Source organism: Lissotriton helveticus, chromosome 10 (genome assembly GCF_964261635.1).
Source record: "Lissotriton helveticus chromosome 10, aLisHel1.1, whole genome shotgun sequence".
Lineage (NCBI taxonomy): Eukaryota > Metazoa > Chordata > Amphibia > Caudata > Salamandridae > Lissotriton > Lissotriton helveticus.
In genome coordinates this window covers 50,590,183-50,608,899 of record NC_136071.1, presented here as the reverse complement: position 1 = coordinate 50,608,899, position 18,717 = coordinate 50,590,183, and the positions used below count along the sequence as shown (strand labels likewise).

At 43.6% G+C, this 18,717-nt stretch overlaps 1 protein-coding gene across 1 annotated transcript; it reads left to right on the top strand.

Moving 5' to 3' along the window:
- The first annotated feature begins 4,806 nt into the window (after positions 1-4,806).
- On the top strand, positions 4,807-8,584 carry LOC144785029 (olfactory receptor 1G1-like). The gene is given in 2 exon segments (XM_078664152.1): positions 4,807-5,720; positions 8,557-8,584. Coding segments are annotated over 2 exon segments (942 nt in total).
- Positions 8,585-18,717: the final 10,133 nt, after the last annotated feature.

Here is an 18,717-nt window from a genome sequence, read left to right as displayed (position 1 = left end):
GAATCAATCGGGGTGTACGACAGGGGTGCATCCTGGCCCCATTCCTCTTCAATCTGTATATCAACGAACTGGAGGAATTTCTATTAAAAACAGAAGCAGACTACCCCTCTCTAGAGCGCAAAGGGGTTCCAGTGCTGCTTTACGCAGACGATGCTGTGCTCATCTCTAGAACAGCAAATGGCCTCCAGAAATTACTAAATTCCTTCTTTGAGTTCATGGAGTCCCGTGGCCTAAGCATTAACAACTCTAAGTCCTATGCCATGAAAATAGGTCAGGGCACACGGAAAATAAACTCCTTCAGTTTAAATGGTGAGAAAATCCCTACCACTAACAGCTTTTCATATCTTGGAGTCCTCCTGGATCATAAATTATCTTGGGGGCCCGCAGTCACCAAAAAGAAGGGTGAGGCAACACGTGTGAATGCGGCCATTGTAGGCTTTGGGAAAAAAATTGGAAATTGCCCAACGGCCGCCCTGCTTAAACTATATCAGGCAAAAAGTGTTGCTGTCGCCTGCTATGGTAGTGAGCTTTGGGGCTACTGCAAGATAAAGGACCTAGAGGTCACAGAAAACAATGTCCTGAAAAAGATTTTGAGGCTTCCAAGGGGTACTGGGAACTTTGCGGTACATGAGGAGCTGGGTGTCCCCTATTTAAGTGACAGAATAGCAGTGAACCCAGTAGTATGTTGGTTGAATTGTTGGCTTAATATAGATATACCCCTCACTCAAGCCTTATTGAAAGAAGCTTTAACACTTGATGGGAGGTTTAAAGTTCCGTGGTTGAAGTATATAAAGGACTGCCTGACGGCAATTGGCCGGCCAGAATTGTTTTTTAGTCCTAACGTGATCACGAAACCCGATGTTATCCTTGTAAAAAATGCTTTGCTAATATTAAGATGTTCAGATAGAGAAGAGGTCGAGCTACAGAAGGACAGTGTCAGGAAACACTTGCTTCTCAAAACCTGCCCCCAAATGGAACCTTACTTGTCATGGCACATGACTGGCTATGAAAGTTTTTTGCTAACAAGGTTCCGCTTTGACCTATTCCATCTCCTATTGGCGGTCCCAAGTGGGGCCCATCGGGGTGAGGTGTTGCCAGCTTGCGGCTGCGACGGGAAGTCTCCGCAAGATCTGGCACACTTTTTATTTATTTGCCCTTATTACTTCCTACCACGGAAACTATATCTAAAGCCGTGCCTCAAAAAATTGAACTTTGCACAAATCAAACCTGCACTTTATTATCTTCAATTGCTGAAATGTGACTGCACTTTATTTGTCTGTAACTTTTTAAAATCAGCTATCACCTTTAGGAAAAGCATGGATGGATAATTATGTTGTAAAGACGCCTTATGCACTTTTAACTTTTTATTATGAAATTACAATGAAATTATTTATGCTTTTAATGTGATTTTTATAATGTATATGTTCATGTTGCCTGCTGCTTTCTACTTTTTTAACTTATACTGTGCACTGGATTCCTCACTTGTCAAATGAATTTTTGGATTGTTTTTAAATGTATGTTGATGTTATGTACTTTTATGATTGTTACGTTTACAATCGAATAAAGTTATTTGAATTGAAAATTGAATTGAATAACCCTCTATCTGTGATATGTAGTTTCTAGATAAATACTGCCATGGGTCTATAATAATATGCAGTGTTATTAGAGCCCTGTAATGGTTCTTATCAGGCTGCTATGAGACCTTTTTGGCCTTCTTCTTGTGTCTGCCCTCTTCCCGCTAGTTGTGTCAACACTAGCATAGAAGACCAATCCCATCTCCTGGCACCCACCTGGCTGAGTCAGATTCCTCCATGAACATGGCAAGAGCCTTGTACTAGCTTTGTCCTTTTTTGGTTAGGAGGCATTGGGATGGAGTGGTTGCCCCCCATGCCCTCTGCCAGTTGCTGCGCTATCCTCTGCATCTAGTGTTCATTTCAGACTCAGAGCCATGACTTTCCCCTCCCCTCCACTTTTCTCCTTCTCTGTCTCCTTCAATTTTTGCACTAGGTTTCTGGTGAAGAGGAGTACATCATCTTTCTTTCCTTTACATTGGCTGTGTTGTCCCTGTGTTTCTCTGTCTCTCTTTTGTTTCTTATCATAACACTTCTTTCTTGTTTTTTAGGGGGTGTGATGTCGTGGCCCCACCAAGAAGTGTGAAGAGTTCCAAACCAACATGTAAGTCAACTTTCTATCTACAGTGATCTTATACTGTTAGTATACTGACAATACACAGTGATGTTTCAAGATCTTCTCAGCATGTGATATTTTGCAACTTCCTCAAATCATTCAGATTGAGCTAGAGAGGATGAACCCTTCACTTGAAACTCAGCCAATTAAAAAAATTAGTTCTCCAATCTTGCAAAGACATGTCAGCCTACCTTTTCAATTTTTTATTGAATCCTGCATTGAAACCGAGATAACAACACTGAATAAAAATCTTTGGGTTTAATTTTCAATGCAAGGCTATGGGTCTTATTGAGAGTTTGGTGGATGGGGTACTCTGTAAAAACATGGCGGTATCCCCGCCCGCCATAATATGAGTGCCATTGACTATGATACACATGTAATACAGTAGCTACTTTTATGATGGAGTACCCCATCTGTTAAATGTATGGCCCTAAATCTCCAATCACTAATTTATGATGTGTAAGAGTGATCGGTTCCAACTGAGACTTCTGCGGGGGAATCAGACAGTTCATACCAAAACATGATCATATGCAAACCAACCAAATCAAAATTCAGACCAGAAAAGCTTAGTGCAATTTAAGTAATGAGAATTACACCACATTTTTCTGCCAAAGTAAAACCTCTATGCTATTGGTTTGACCAACAGCTTACTATGAATGCCTGTTTTAATCATTCTACAAAAAGCACTGGAGCCCTTTTATAATCCTTAACAATATTTAAACACCATTCATATGCTTGAAAGAATTCCACTCTGCTGTCCAATCTCTTCTAGTCTCTAGACTGGACTATTGTATTTCAATACATACCAAGCTTCCAAATACTTCCATATAATCTCTCAAAGCTCTGCTTCACTCTACTCCAAATCATCTGTCAGGGAAGCAAGAAGTCCAACGTCCAGTATTGATAGATTTTTATTAGCTGTAGTCTTTGTGTATTTTATTAATTTGGGATAGTGTCTGACCAGATGGTTATTCATTGCTAAGTACCCTACATTTAGTCAAAAATACAATAAAATCTTCATCATTCACAAATCAGTGCCTGGGGTTTTCATGAAACATGTCTTTTTCTTTGTTGGTCAGTTAAGCCTATTTCAAGGTCCTCACATAATGGAAGATGAAGTAGCATAGGCATAGTGAGAACATTTTTTGCCCAGGATAAAATAATTTTATCAAGTGGGAGAACCAAGATTGCAAAACTGTTTTTCTTTTGTAACACGCAAACCTCTCCTTCTATACCACATTTACACGATTACACCATAAGGCTGGGTGCAGGCTCTTCAGTGTAATATATATATTGTATACTGAGTTCCAGAACACTGTTGTAATCACACACTTATTGTGAGGATTTTACCCTGATGCCAAGCATTTAAAATATTTTAAGAAAGCATGTGCACATAAATGCATTCGTAAGATTATTGCCCTAGAGCGCACAATTTAGGGGCATATTTATGAGAGGCTTGTGTCGCGTTTGCACCACGAAATGTGGTACATCACAACGTCAACCTCTAAGACAGATTTATGAGCTACACAAAGCCACTTTGCATGCCTCTGAGTGGCTTCATAGGCAACAAGGCCACCTCAGTTTGGGGCTCAGTACTGTCAGCCTCAGCACCCCCTCTAGTACAAAGATCACCGCTCAGTCTCTTGAGGCCTGCACAATCCCCAGGTGTCCTCTGCGCACAGACCTTGGCAACCATCAGCTGGGGTGTTACGGATACAAGCATCTAGTCCCTTCTCCATCACTCAAAAACTTATTTTCAAACCATTCGATTCAGAGGTAGTCTGTTTGGCACATTGGTTTACATTAGTTATTGGGGTTTATACGCCAGGATTGTGCAGTATAACAACAGGGGAAAGGGGAGATTCTTGACTATGTGACCAATCAGCCATGTTGCAGCCCAAGCCCCTACATTTGATAGCTTTAACCATTTTCCTTATGCTTTTCAATAAGGAGATCTCCATCAGAATGGTGCTGATCTCTAGCACTGTGGCAGAGATACCCACCTATGTGTGAAAAGTTACAAGTAGTAGGAGAATAGTTGTAAGAAGGAGCTCAAGTTCCAAGGTGATTCAGTGGTGTGAGCACTAGATTGGCCATATATTTTTTTTAAAGGTTATATTCAGCATTTACAGCTTTCTTTTCACATAACCAACCAATGTAAACTCTCGTAAGTTGGCCAGCCTTCACTCTCACAGGAAGGTATGTCAAAGTGTATTATTCTCAGGGTCATGTTCCAGCCATACCAAGATTGCTAATGGGGTGCTTTCTGGAGGAGTAGGTTCTCCTTTTCAGTACTCTTCCTGTTTATGGTCACAGAAACTGTTCCTTATTGATGAGAAGAATATTGGGTAACCTTCTGTTGGACTGGTTTTTGAGTCCTATTAAAGTAATTCAACTATGCAAAGTTTTACACCCATCCTTCTGCACAGCATTAATATTATCCTCATTCTCAACTAGTAGATGTCTTACATCTCAGGAAATAACAATTCACATACTTACTGAGATACTGGAGAAATGTTTAAAGAAATTGAAAAGTAATTGTTTGCTCTTTGTAATGCCAGTGGAGTCTTGATACTAAGACTTCTATTTCTCCTACAGGCATGTGAGGCTTGAAAATAAATGGATACCTACAACTTGACCATAGTGACAGAGTTTATCCTCCTGGGCCTATCCGATGTTCCAGAACTGCAGACCCCACTATTCGCTCTATTCCTGGTCATGTACCTGGTTGGAGTGCTGGGGAATGGTACCATGATCACACTCATTACTGTTAACACCCAGCTTCACACACCCATGTACTTCCTCATCAGGAACCTATCGCTGGTTGACCTCTGCCTCATGACAGTCATCGTCCCTCAGCTTTTGATCACCATAATCTCAGAACAGAAGACCATCTCATTTGTCAATTGCATGTCCTAGTTGTTCTTCTTTGTTTTATTTGCTGGTTTAGAAAGCATCCTGCTTGGAGTGATGGCCTATGACCGGTACGTCGCCATCTGCAACCCCTTGCACTACTTTATGGTCATGAACAGGAGCGTGTGTGCTGTCTTGGTGGCCAGCTGCTGGATAGTTGGCCTCTTGAACTCCCTGCTGCACAGTGTGACAATATCATTGCTCTCCTTCTGCAGCTTGAACAAAATCCAGCAGATCTTCTGTGACATCCCACCGCTGCTAAAGCTCTCCTGCTCTGACACCACCGCCAACGAGCTCTTGCACTTAGTTGAAGCTTCTGCCATTGCTATGGCCTGCATTCTTTTAGTAGTTATTTCCGATGTGAACATAATTGCTGCCATCTTGAAGATGAACTCTAGAGAGGGGAGGCATAAGGCCTTCTCCACCTGCTCCTCCCACCTCATCACTGTTGGTCTGTACTACGGAACAATTCTTTGTATCTACATTCCCCCTACATCCACCCACTCGCTCGAAAAAGACAAGGTTGTGACAGTGATGTACACTGTTGTCACCCCAATGCTGAATCCCTTCATCTACAGCCTGAGAAACAAGCAGGTGAAAGGGGCTTTGAGAAAGACCATTGGCAGATCTCGATTTCAATAGAAAGTAGCATCTCTGTTTTACTTGTGCACTTGTGCATAGTTTCAGACACTAACACATTATTTATTATGGATGTCTTTTTGCATTTCTATCTGTGCGACAAAATCAAATGCGATCCTTTTACATTTCAAATCACTCTTTTTAACTGGCTACACTAGGTGAATCAATCCAAAGTACGAGATTATTTATACTTTTCAAAAAGGTAGGATGCTGTCTATCTCAACTTGAGAATATTTCATCAATTATGGCTCTTCTACAAGGCCATTTCTGAATTCATTTTTCTGCATGGTTATAGAGACATCTCTACTCAGGGGGATGTTTCAATATTTAAGTCTTTCATTTGTATGTGAAGGGTCAGGGTTAACTCTTTAAATTCAACAGTTGCTGAAAAAGTAAGCATTAACAGATCCATATTCTCTGTCCATGTAAGTTTATAGGTTGTGCAATTTTCTAGATTGTTGTTTTGGGTAGAAAATGGGTCAGTGTGTGCTTTGTGGTCTATTTTTGTAAACCAGTGTTTAAATGGGTTTCACAGGTATGTGTTCATATGTTGGATTGTATTAGTGGGTGTGTTTTTCATGAAGTGATGAAGAAATGGTCCATTACTGTTATAAAGTGTGAATGGTAACATATTGCAATGGATCCAATATGTTAGGTGCTGCACTTACCAGGATGACGTACACAGACATTCACAAATGTGCATGTTGCAACATCATATGGGGAGGGACCACAATATATGCCAAGTATTATCATCATATGCCCATGAACTCTCAAAGGTGTCTAGCTGAGCATTTTGAAACTGAGAAATAAATACTTGTGTAACTCAGTCTTAATTAGGATTTCAAGTGGGCTCAAGATAACCTCCAACCAAATGTTTGAGGAGATGTTGAAGACTGGGATTTGTCCAAACCTTTTGGGTCTAGATAAATGAAATGAAAAATTGCACTTATATAGCGCGTAACTACCCGGGGGCCTCGCAGCGCTTATCTGCATACATTTTTTTTCTCCAATAATGACATTGCCATGAAAAGCCTTGCTTATATTCTGGGCTGTATAATTATAAAATGTTTTGACAACCCTGTATGACTATAGTAGTAAAACATTGAACAAAAAAGACATAAAAACAAGCTCAGTTGTGGTCACACAAAACATAATCCACAGATAACCACTGCTCTGCAGTCATTTCTTCTGTTTGACCGCAATATTGCTTATCCAAGGGACACTGGTTGCATCGGGTTGGCTGATGCACAGGCATCGCAACATAAGGGGTAGACAAAAATGTTTGCACTGCTTTGGCTGTTGTCCTCTACTGTCTGTGATTGCATTACGTGCCTGTTTTGTGCCTATTTCTTTGCATCCACTGAGGGGCAGTATTTACCCCTGCTCTTTCACCCAACATTTTGCCTTTTGCCTTCCCTTTTTGTTGATTCTTGTTGCCGGCCTTAGGACACTGGGCACTTTCCCACTTCTGACCACTGCGAAACTGCATGTGCTTCTCCCCTAAACATGACGACATTGGTGTATATCTGGTTGACATATTTGATGTACTGGTAACTCCCTTGTAAAGTGGTATACCATAAACCGAGGGCATGTACTTCAAATGCTACTAGTGGACCTGCAGCAATAATTGTGCCACCCACACAAGTAGCCTTTCAAACCTGTCTCAGGGCTGCCACTGCATCGCTTGTGTGTGCAGTTTATCACCATTTCAACTTGGCATTTAAAACTACTTATCAAGCCTTAAACTCCTCTTTTATTACAGTTTCAGTTTCATTCGTCTTTATTTCGGTAAAATTCACCATAAAAGACATCACAAAAAATACAATTAAAAGAAAAAAAACAACATAATACATAATTTGCATAATACAAAGTCACATCTTAAAAACTCTAATTAAATTTTGTCAAAAAGACGTACGTATAACCTCACTCATAGGTTATTCAAGAATAAACTAGCGCTGTGGATATCTAGCTCTAATGATCCAAGACCAGCCTAAAAATTTAGCTACAGCTATGGCCACTGGCAGTGATGTTACCGTCCCTAGCAACCATAAGGCCTCATTGCCCCCTCTAATGTTAAGATTTCGACAAATTGGTTTCAGCCATTTTTTCCGTGTGGCGACATATGCAGGACAAACAAAAAAGAAGTGACCCACAGTTTCCTCCTGTTCTTTGCACCATGGACACGAATTCCCAGACCCACCCTTCCATTTATGTGTGAACGATCGCAAAGGTAGCGTTCCTATTCTAAATTGGTGAAAAAGTTTTCTATCAATACTCATTGTTATGGCATCCCAGTAACTTTCCAGAACTGGGTCCACCTTGTGACTCAAAAACCTGCCAGAAAGAGTTAACGAACTATGTTCCACAATCAACTTATTTCTGTATACAGCCCAAAACTGGTCCTTGAGATCCTTTTTTGATGGGAACACATTGCTCCCGGGGTCAGACCATAGCTGAATAAGGCCCATATCTGACAAGATAGATTTTACAGCTTTGAACCAAGGGAGATTGCCACAGCCCACTCTATATCTAAGATCTTCTATTCCCGCAGCAAATGTAGCCAATTCAGGGGTTACCCAAATTCTCCTCCAGAGTAAGATGATTCTCAGTTTTGCCAACTCTTCTATTGGGTTACAGCCCAGGTCCAACAATAATGGAAGCATAGGGGTCGATTGTGGAAGACCCACCAAGTTTCGTAAAAACTTATTTTGGATTTTCTCAAGTTGGGACAAATCAACATAGCCCCAGAGATCTGCTCCGTATACAATGGCCGATCTAATCTTGATGGTATATATTTTGAGTGCTGGGCTTATTCTCTTGGTTAAGGAGGATCTCTGCTCCTTAACAAGTGTCCCACTCAACTGAGAGAATGTTAATGACAATACATCTAGCTGGGCAGTCCATCTTAGTCTATAATCTAGTACCACCCCCAGGTAAGTCATCTCATTTACCTGTTCCAAATTTATGCCATTAAGACTTACTTGGCCTAATCTTGGTCTATTTTTAGTGAAAACCATAAACTTGGTTTTACTTGTGTTGACCTGCAGGTCGTTAGCATCACAGAATTCTACAAATTTGCTGAGTGCCAGTTGTAGCCCCTTTTGTGTTTTTGAAAGTATGAGCGTATCATCCGCAAAGATGAGGAGGGGAAACTTCATACCGCCCAAACTAGGGGCATCAGTGGGAGTATCCGAAAAATATGCAACAACTCTATTAATGAATAAAAGAAAAAGGGTTGGAGCAAGGACACATCCTTGACGGACTCCTCGTGTCACCGGAAACTTTTTGGTGACTTGGCCCTGCATACCCCATCGAACCTGGGCATAATTTTTCTCATGAAGTCTTATAATTATGTCCAACAGGTCCTTCGGCAGTCCCATTTGTATCAGAGCTTCCCACAATTTGACTCTTGGAACCAAATCGAAAGCGGAATTTAGGTCCACGAAGGCCGCATAGATCACACCTCCACTGAAGACCACCACCTTCCAATATATAAGAATAAATCTTAGAATCTGATCTATTGTGCTTACGCAGGGCCTGAAGCCAGCCTGCATGGGTGACAGTATTGACATTTCATCCATCCATGCTGAGATGTTAAACAGCACCATCCGTGAGATGATCATTTGGATGGCGTCAATAAGGCTAATCGGACGATAATTTGCTGGCAGGGAGCGATCCCCCTTTTTAAAAATTGGAAGGATTTCCACCCCCTGCCATGAGTCGCGTATCGGGGCTCCATCTGCCACAGCATTAGCAACTTTCAATATATAGGGGACCCAAGCTGCTTGATCAAATTTGAAAAGATCTGAGGGAATGCAATCTATGCCGGGAGCTTTCCCCCCTTTGGTCAGGCTTAAGGCCGGCTCTACATCTATACGATCAAAGAGGGGGACTAAGCCAGGAGTTCTTAGCGGGGCCACACGCACGCTTGCTCCAGGGGCTACTCAGGGACCAAGGTTGCTAAACTGTGCCCCAAAGTGTGCTACCCATCCTTTTTTCGCTACATAGTTGGAGGGGAGTTGAGACTCATAGGAATTCCCCCACTTAAGAACATGCCAGAACCTCGATTGGTTGGAGGATAAACTGGCCTCATAAAGATCCTGCCAGTGTTTGTCATCCCAAGTTGATTTAGCCTGCTTCCGGCACTTTTTATATTCCAACCTACCCTTCCGTATTGCTGCACTATCACGTGACTTGAGTGCTGCTAGTAGGTCAATATGGGCTTGACGACACAATCGATTATACCACTTACCCCCACCCGGTGGTGTTTGGGTTTTTTTCCGGTTTTTTTAGAAGTAAAAAAGAGGGATTTCAAAGAGTTAAAGAGATTATCATGTAACCCACAAATATCAACAGGGTCAGTCGTATTCTCCATAGCGAGCGTTGCCTCCACGACTTTCCCTGAAATTATTTTTAGGATGGCGGGCTCCTCCACAACCCTACACCACTGCACCCTTCTCCTATCATTCACCAAGAACACATCTGCCGTGGCACAATTAAGCAAGGCTCCCTTCCGGTGATTACTATCTAGAGCTAGGCTGAGTGCCAGTGGATTATGATCACTCTCAGGGCGATCCACCACTATCATATCAACCAGAGAGGACCAGCACTCAGCCCTAATAAGGATGTAATCAATCCTACTCATCCTATGGCCATTGTCAAATGTATGCTTCCCATGTTTGTCTGAAGGGGTACGCCCGTTCACGGCTCTCAGGCCCCATTCTAGGCAGAACCCCATCCAGTAAAAGCTGCTTCTGTCCCTTTCTTAATAGATACTAGTTCTAGGGATGGAATCTTCCAAAGTTTATCCTCTTCTACCAGGAAGTCCATCTCACTTCCAAAGTAAGGCTCAAAGGTGCAATTTAAGTCGCCTGCCAGAATAATGAAGGATTCTCTTCCAACTTGGTTAAGAATAAGCTCTAAGTCATTAAACATACCAGTTGGACTACGTCCACCCGGAATTCCCCGTGCATAAACATTTATAATAAGTATCGCCTGGGAGCCAGGTCTTGAAAGCTTGATCATAAGGATATCAGGATTTGTGGTGGGCACCTCTGTGATATGATAATCCAGTGACTGTCTTAGCCAGACACATAAACCCCCTGACGGTCTGCCCACTCCTGTCCTGCAAGCTGGTTTGTGAAAATTAAGAGACCCATAGTGGTAAATAGGGTCAGTCGCCCAGGTCTCTTGAAAAATTAAGATATCCTGATTATTCACCAGCTCCACCCACTCCTCAATTTGAACCTTACTACGTAGACCAGCTAGATTCCACGAAATAAGTTTCAGTGGTGCCGGATGATTTGCCAATTCCACCCGTGCGGATACATTCATGCTAGATGGTAAAGGGTCACCCTCCCTCTGGCCTAAAATAACCTCTACTGCTACATCGTCCCTCCTAAGGTGGGAGCAGATGTTGTTGGTTTCACCATCTCCACAAACAGCCTTCTCAAATTCCAGGCTTCTACCTTGATTCCCTCTATATATGTCAATCTCCTCTTTTCCAACCTGAGATGCCGTTACATCCTGCACCTCAGCCTTATCTACTTCCAAGCTTGTGCCTTGGTTCCCTCTATATAAATCAGACTTCATATTCCCAACCTGACATGCCATTACTTTCTGTACCTCGTCATTAGTTGGTACTTTATCTAATGTAGCAAAGACACCCAATCTTGAGTGACCTCCGTATCAGAAAGTGGCAGGTCGAGTCATTCGTTTGAATCAAGCCCCGAGAGAGGTTCATTTAAATTATGCAGTGGAATGTTCCAATACTCGTTAGGATTAGTAGGATTGGAAAAGTTATTAGATGGAGGGAAGTATCTAAGGGGGCGTTGACGTGAAGGAAAAGGGAAAAAATTATTTACGTTTTTGGCAGAACAAGAAAAATGTGGTGCACGGTAGGCTAAATTTAAAGGAGTAACGTTTCGGCAGGTTGTGAGGTGGTTAGGAGGTATACACAAAGCCTCGGGATAAAAATAACTCAAGTTACGGGTTGAAACTCCCCCCTCACTTCTTCCTGTAAACCAGTCGCTAATGTGTGTGACCACTCTATGGTCCTTAAAGTTTACAATCACAACATCCCCCTCAATATCTTTGGGTCTAGGACCCACCCATTTGCATCGTCTGACGGAGATTATATCTCCGTTTAGATGAGGAGGGAGGGGTCTGTTGTTTCGCAACCAGAAGATAACTTTGTTTTTAAGATTATCATTATATTCAGTATTTCCATTAGAAATGATTGGGACACCTGTTAGAAGGATCACATAATTAGCTGACTGGGGGTAATTCCACTATATTCCTACGATTTGAATTTACTCTTTGGGTTTTGACTATCCCCGGGATCATAGTTGGAACATTAGTGGATAGAGGCGGTTTTTTAGGGGCTGGCATGTGCTTCTCTTTATGTAAGTCATGTACAACCGTCGGCATGGTAGTGATTGGGGGAGCAGATTTACTATTGAAAATTGGATTTTCTTTCTCTTTCTGTGATCTACTTATGTTCGGTATTTTAGAGCTTGGCTGGCATTTTAACTGGGGCGGATCCTTGGGTTTCACAAGGTCGGAATTTGCACTAGGGCAAAAAGCTGCCAGAAAGCAATCCATTTTTTCCCCTAAACTTCTGACTCTCTCTATAGGTGGGAGCATGTAAGATTTTAGGAGCCGTTCAAACATCTCCATTGTCTCTTTGGTCAACGGTGTTTGTTCTCCTGGAACAGATGGTGATTGGGTACCTATTAAGACATCCCTCTCTGGATGGCAAGATGGTTTATCCTTGGGGTCTACCAGAGAAGGGGTTACACTCGAAGAATTTTCCCCTTTTTTTCCCCGCCTTTTCTCCTTCTTTTCTTTGGTGGAGAGTGATGTGCCCTCGGGGGTTTCTTGGAGTTGTCTTTGGTCGCACTAACAGTAGCTGATGTAAGTGTCTCTGTAGGTGCGTCAATGTCGATAGGTTGAATGGAAAAAGTTGACTGAAATTGAGAGACAAGATCCAAGACAACGGGAGAGTTTAACTCTATAAGACAGTTGGAATTAATAGGAGGGCAATTTAGGTTACCATCATTAGTGATGTCAATTTGTGCAGGAGTTATGCTGTGATCATGAAAAATAAGTGGAATATGGTCGGTGCTAAATAACTCAGCATCTGTTTCCAACCTACATGTGTTACCAGATTCTAGAGTAATGGGTGCCTTTTGGGGAGTAATAAATGGTTTCTTTTTAAGGAGTTCTATGGAGAGGCGGCGCTCCGCACGTTTCTCCGCTAACAAAAGTTCTTTATCTATTTCTTTGGTTGCCCTTGCAAAATATTTGTCTAAGGGACCAAGTATAGAGACCCCAACAGTAGAAGGTAAAGAGTTAGACATGTCTGTAGGCATCCTAGGCACTCGGCACCCCGAATTACAACAATCATTAAGCAACAGTAGAAAATAGCACCAAAGGATAAATGTTATGGAGTGGGCCCAGCCCAGCCTCCTGCAGCCCCTGACGGCCACAGACGGTTCCGCCCTTGTCCCGGGCTTCTCCCGGGACGCTCCCGCGCGCTCCCGCGCAGCGGTGGAGGGACTTGATCTTATTGGGTACGGACCACTCAGGAGGCGGGGCTAGCAGGGAGAGCTGGCCAGGTGTTTCAAATTGGCCAAGCAGGGACTCCTAGGAAATGGAGTCCCCGCGCTGTTGCTCGCAGCCCTGCACTGCCCCTAGACACCCTGGTAGAGTCCACAAGTTTCACCAGAACCACCTCCGCGATGCGGGACCCGCGAAGCGGGTACCGCGAGTTGTAGGTCCAAAAGTACATATGGCAGCCCAGCAGAAAGGTCCACAGCACAGCGCAAAACAAAGAATCCCGCCGGTCGTTGTTCAAGGTGAGTTTTTCTGGAGTCCGGTAGTCAGGAGGCGGGGCTAGCAGGGAGAGCGGGCCAGGTGTTTCAAATTGGCCAAGCAGGGACTCCTGGGAAATGGAGTCCCCGCGCTGTTGCTCGCAGCCCTGCACCGCCCCTAGACACCCTGGTAGAGTCCACAAGTTTCACCAGAACCACCTCCGCGATGCGGGACCCGCGAAGCGGGTACCGCGAGTTGTAGGTACAAAAGTACACAGGGCAGCCCAGCAGGAAGGTCCACAGCACAGCGCAAAACAAAGAATATAGGTTAACCCTAAGGTAGACCCTAAGTAACCTTAAGACCTGGGAGCTGTGTAAGTAAAAGTCAGGACAGTTACATTTATGTTTTGCATATCCTTTAGTGACAGCTTATCTCATTTTCACTACTCTGAGGTCTACCCTTCCCATAGGCCAGCATTGGGAATCCAGTACACTTTTGAGCAGTAATTCTTGATCAGAGAGGAGTAGGATTTTCATGTTTCCTGTACTTGGAATGGTAATGATAAATCATCCTTACCATTGAAGATGGATTCAACGTTACTGTTTTAGAATTGTCACTTTTAGAAAGTGGACATTTCTCTGTACTAACTGCTCTTTGTGCATAGCAAACCTGTCCCCAATATACATCTGGGTTGGGTGACAGCTACTCTTTGTGCATTCTCTCCAGACAGCCAGAAACACAGGAAAGTGAGGCTCATCTGTATTCTGAGTGCTCATCTGCATTCATCTGCATTCTGATGGGTCTTGCTGGGCAAGGAGGAATGAGAGGGACTGACAGGTACACTTCAATAGGTAGTATCAATAGGTAGTATCCTCTCCACACAGAAAGCACTTATTTACCCCTAGTGTTAGCCTTGCAGACAAGATTGGGCTGAAAGGGATCCTTGTGCACTTCAGAGAGCTCCTTTGAAGTCACCCCCTACATCAAACGATCTTTTGGGTATAAGTACTGGGTCTCTGTCCCCCTTAAACCAGACTCTTCTGAATCTTGAACTGAACCTTTGCCAGAAGGACTGAGATTCTTCTTAAAGGACTTAATTGGACTGCTTTTCTGGTTTTTGCTTCTACTGCTCCCTGACTCTGCTGGAAGGAGGGTTGGACTCTGCCTTCCCTCCAACTGATCTCCAAGGGCTTGCTGGCTTTCTCCCAGTTCACAAAGTCCTAGGTCCACCAAAGACTTCATTGTCCTACCACTGCAGCCCAACTACAGATATTTGACGCAGAGCGTGCCTGAGCGCCAGCCTTGTGTTGTTAACTGACAAGCGCTTTAGTTAGTTACAGATCGAGCATTTTTGTTTTGCTCAGGATCAGTTCTTCATATTTTAAACTTTGACAGGAAGTGGAGCGAGCTGGATCAGCAGCATGTTTTGTAAAACAACACGTGCTACAGACCAAGTGCATTTGCTTTGGTCAGGATCAGCACTTCACATGAGGCTCACACTGAACCTTCTGAGACTGTGTGGGCAATCACTGCCTTTTCTGATGCCGCAGCAGCACCTCCCAGTGCAGCTCTCCAGCGTCACACTGCCAGGGAGACCAGGGGCTTACCCGTGGCAAGGGTCCATGAGGCTATTCAGCATTTCCCTGCCACCAGGATTAACAAGGTGTGTTCTACTCCGGTGACTCCCTGTCTGGGATGACACGATGACGTGGGTCCAACTGCTGAGGCCGGCCGCCATCCCCACTGCCCAGCACCTTCATCTGCACCTTCCACGGCTTGCTGACTTCAGTGATCCTTCCCTGCAAGAAAACTGTGAATATGTGGGGCCTGTGAGAGATATGTAGCTGGCCTGGGCTCACTTCTGGGTGGCTCTAGACATAACAGCTGTTTCGGGCTGCGTGACCCCCCCAGATCTCTCCCTAGTGACTGTGAGGTTTTATTACATTGAGATACTGGGCGGCAACCTCGCTGAAGGACCCAAGAATGGATTTTGTTGCTTCTCACCAGTCCTGTGTCACTGCCTATATTCATTGAAGTATGAAGAATGTGTTGAGCACTGTTTTACATAAACATTCTAAAAAGTAATAACCTAAAAAGTATTATTTGCATCTTTATCATTTTTATCTTGTTTTGTTGATAACATAATAATCTATTTTTATAAACCTGTGTGGAGTCTTTTTGTGGTGTATACATTCTGGTAGTGTGTGTGTGTGTGTGTGTGTGTGTTGCACAAATACTTTACACATTGCTTCCTTAGATAAGCCTGACTGTTCTGTGCCAAGTTACCAAAGGGTGAGCACAGGTTATTTTTAGTGTGCGCGTAGCTTACCCTGACTAGAGTGGTGGTTCCGGCCTGGCCTGGGTACATACCTCGCCAACCAGGAATCCCATTTCTAACACGCTGTCATGGGTTTACTGCTTTGCCAGCAGATCACTCTGCTAGACAGGGTTTGCACTCAAAGTGATCCTCGCCTTGAGGAGAGGGTCAGTACTGCCCTGTCAAAGGGATATGTGAAAACTCACATGGACTTATTTAGTAGACCCTTATGCCGTAGTTGTGCCACTTTTTGTGATGCTGCAGCAGCGTAAAAAATGCCCTACACTGTACAATATTTACAAAGAGGCACATCTAGGAATATGTGTCACTTTGTAAAGCCATGCGCTACATTATACCTGCAATGGTATAATGTATGCAGGGTGGGCATCCAGGTGAAGAAAAGGCTTGTAGAAGTGTTGTAGTGAAATTCATGAGATTTCACTGCAACGCTTCTACAGCCTCACTGCGTCAAATCCTTGCATCTGCTTGAAGCAGGTGTAAGGTGGGACACAGGCCTTTTCACAAGGTGCTTGCCTCATGTGAAATGACACATTGCTGGAGTTGCGTCTGTTTCCAGACACACTCCAGCAATGCGCCATTTTTGCGCCGATAGATATGTCAGGATTCCTGACGTATCTGCCAGTCCTTGCAACATGGAATGCCATACAGGAAATACGGCGCATCCATGGTGTTGCAAGGAGGGTGGGCTGAAAAGTGTTGCATCACTGTTTTAACGCAACGATGCAACACTCTTCATAAATGAGGCCCACCGTTTGTGTTGGTTGATCACATCTACAGGAACACACACACTTTATTGTGTGTCTGGGAAGAAAGCTTACAGACCCCTCTCAGAAGCTCTGTTCAGTTCTCCATAATAGGGGTCCTTCAGCTTCCCCTGAGTGTACTTTTAGGATTGATTGCGACAGGTGGCATGTGTATGATGCTTGCGTACATGTGTGGCTGTCCATGTGCTTTGTGAATGGCCCCCCATCTGTGAGTGAAAGTGAATGCAGCATATGATAGGTATTGTCTTCATCCGGGTGAATGTGCAATCTGCATGTAGCTCCCCCATGAACATCCTTAGGAGAGCATTTGTGAGATTTCGGGGAATCAAGATCCAAACCCGGTAACTCTTGGACAGTGGCCTGGGACAAAGAAAAGGCAACAACCAGTTTGGCTTCCTAAGCGTCCTTGTCCCCTAGCATCCCAGTAACAGCCTAACTCTTCTAGAGATGTGTGGCCTGTGCCTGTCCCACTACAACATCCAGAGACCAGGTCTTGCGCTTTGCCTATTGTTCTGCTCAGAGTTACCTACAAACAGGGTGACTTTTCTCAAGATATTTATCCTGTGCCACTCCAAATACATCGCTCTGACCAGCTGGTGGTCCTCCCAATCCTCTTCAAATCCAGTAATCTCCAGGAAGACGTGCCTTGCACTGACTGGACTGCACTTATAATTTTGAAAAAGTAGCAAAAGTGGGTGCCTGCCTGCTTTATGACAGTTCAACATCTGCTGGCTCCACTGTCGGAACCTGTTAGTCAGGGGCCTGCTCAACACACGGATGCAAGAAGTATAGCTTTGCAAGGTGTGTGTGTGGCTAATCATCCAATGCATGGTGGAAAATGGCAGAAATATCATCAATGGCTCCCACATTCAGAAAGAAAACTTTCTGAGTGTAATTGCCATTGCATTGTGTATTTCAGAAAAAAACATGCATCTTTGCTAAAAGTACAACTGCAACAGAAGTACTCTACTAGAAAATTACATTTCTGTACGGAAGGCAGTTCTCCACTGAGGTGGCAAGGACAGGATCAGCTCAGCCTCAGCTAGCTATCAATTACCTGGGGGATGTTTAAATGGCCTTCCTAAATCCTCAAACAATTTGCTCTTCTAACCACACATTGAATGTATTACTTGTGATTACTTTCTGATGCTGTAATTGAAATAAAAACCCAAGACCACCTCCTGTAGTGGTTACTAACTGCCCTTTCAGAATCAAGAGTCAAATGAGCCCCAATGGAGTATTGCTTATTCATTTGGATTACAAAGCAGTGAGCAGTAAACAACAATACGAAGCACAGCTACTGCCCTGTTGTCTAAAGCAGGTTCTTGTGGCAAAACCTAACAACACCCAGTCCAGTCAATGAAAAAAGCCTTTATGGAGAAGATGATTGAAATTCTTTATATCCTTCAATAAGCAGCAGAGTATTACTAAATGTCCTGAAAGTTCTTTTTCTTTTGTAAAACATCTGACTGTCAGATATACTAAATACTAGTCACACAAATCTGGTCACAGTTTACGACCAGTACTTTTGCAACAAATATATCCATACTAATATAATAAAGAGAGAGCCCAATCCTTTGAGGCGGGTAATCTCAGGAACCACAGCACCAATCACAACACCCAATACAGCGTTGGAAAGGGCAGTTGCAGCAGAAGGACAGAGGCTATGCAGACGCCCACCATATACATTTAAAAGGTAAAAGAACCATGCCAGCAAAGTAGTCCCTTGTGGGCATGTCTGCGTTGTGCTGGGGGCGTGACAAATGCTGGGGGCGTGTGGTACGTTCCGCCCTTCATGCCACGTTCCATATCATGTGCTAATCCCACCCTGCTCCCTTTAAATACCCCTGCACCCCATAATCATAACCCACCTGTACTCCTTAAAATACCCCAACACCCTTAAACGCTAACCCATCTTAACCCTATAAATATACCCTGTACCCCAAAACCCAAGCCTATCCCTAAACCCTAAAAATACCCCTGTACCCCAAACCCAAACCTAGCCATGAACCCTATAAATACCCCTGTACCTCAAAACCCAAACCTACCCCTGAACCCTAA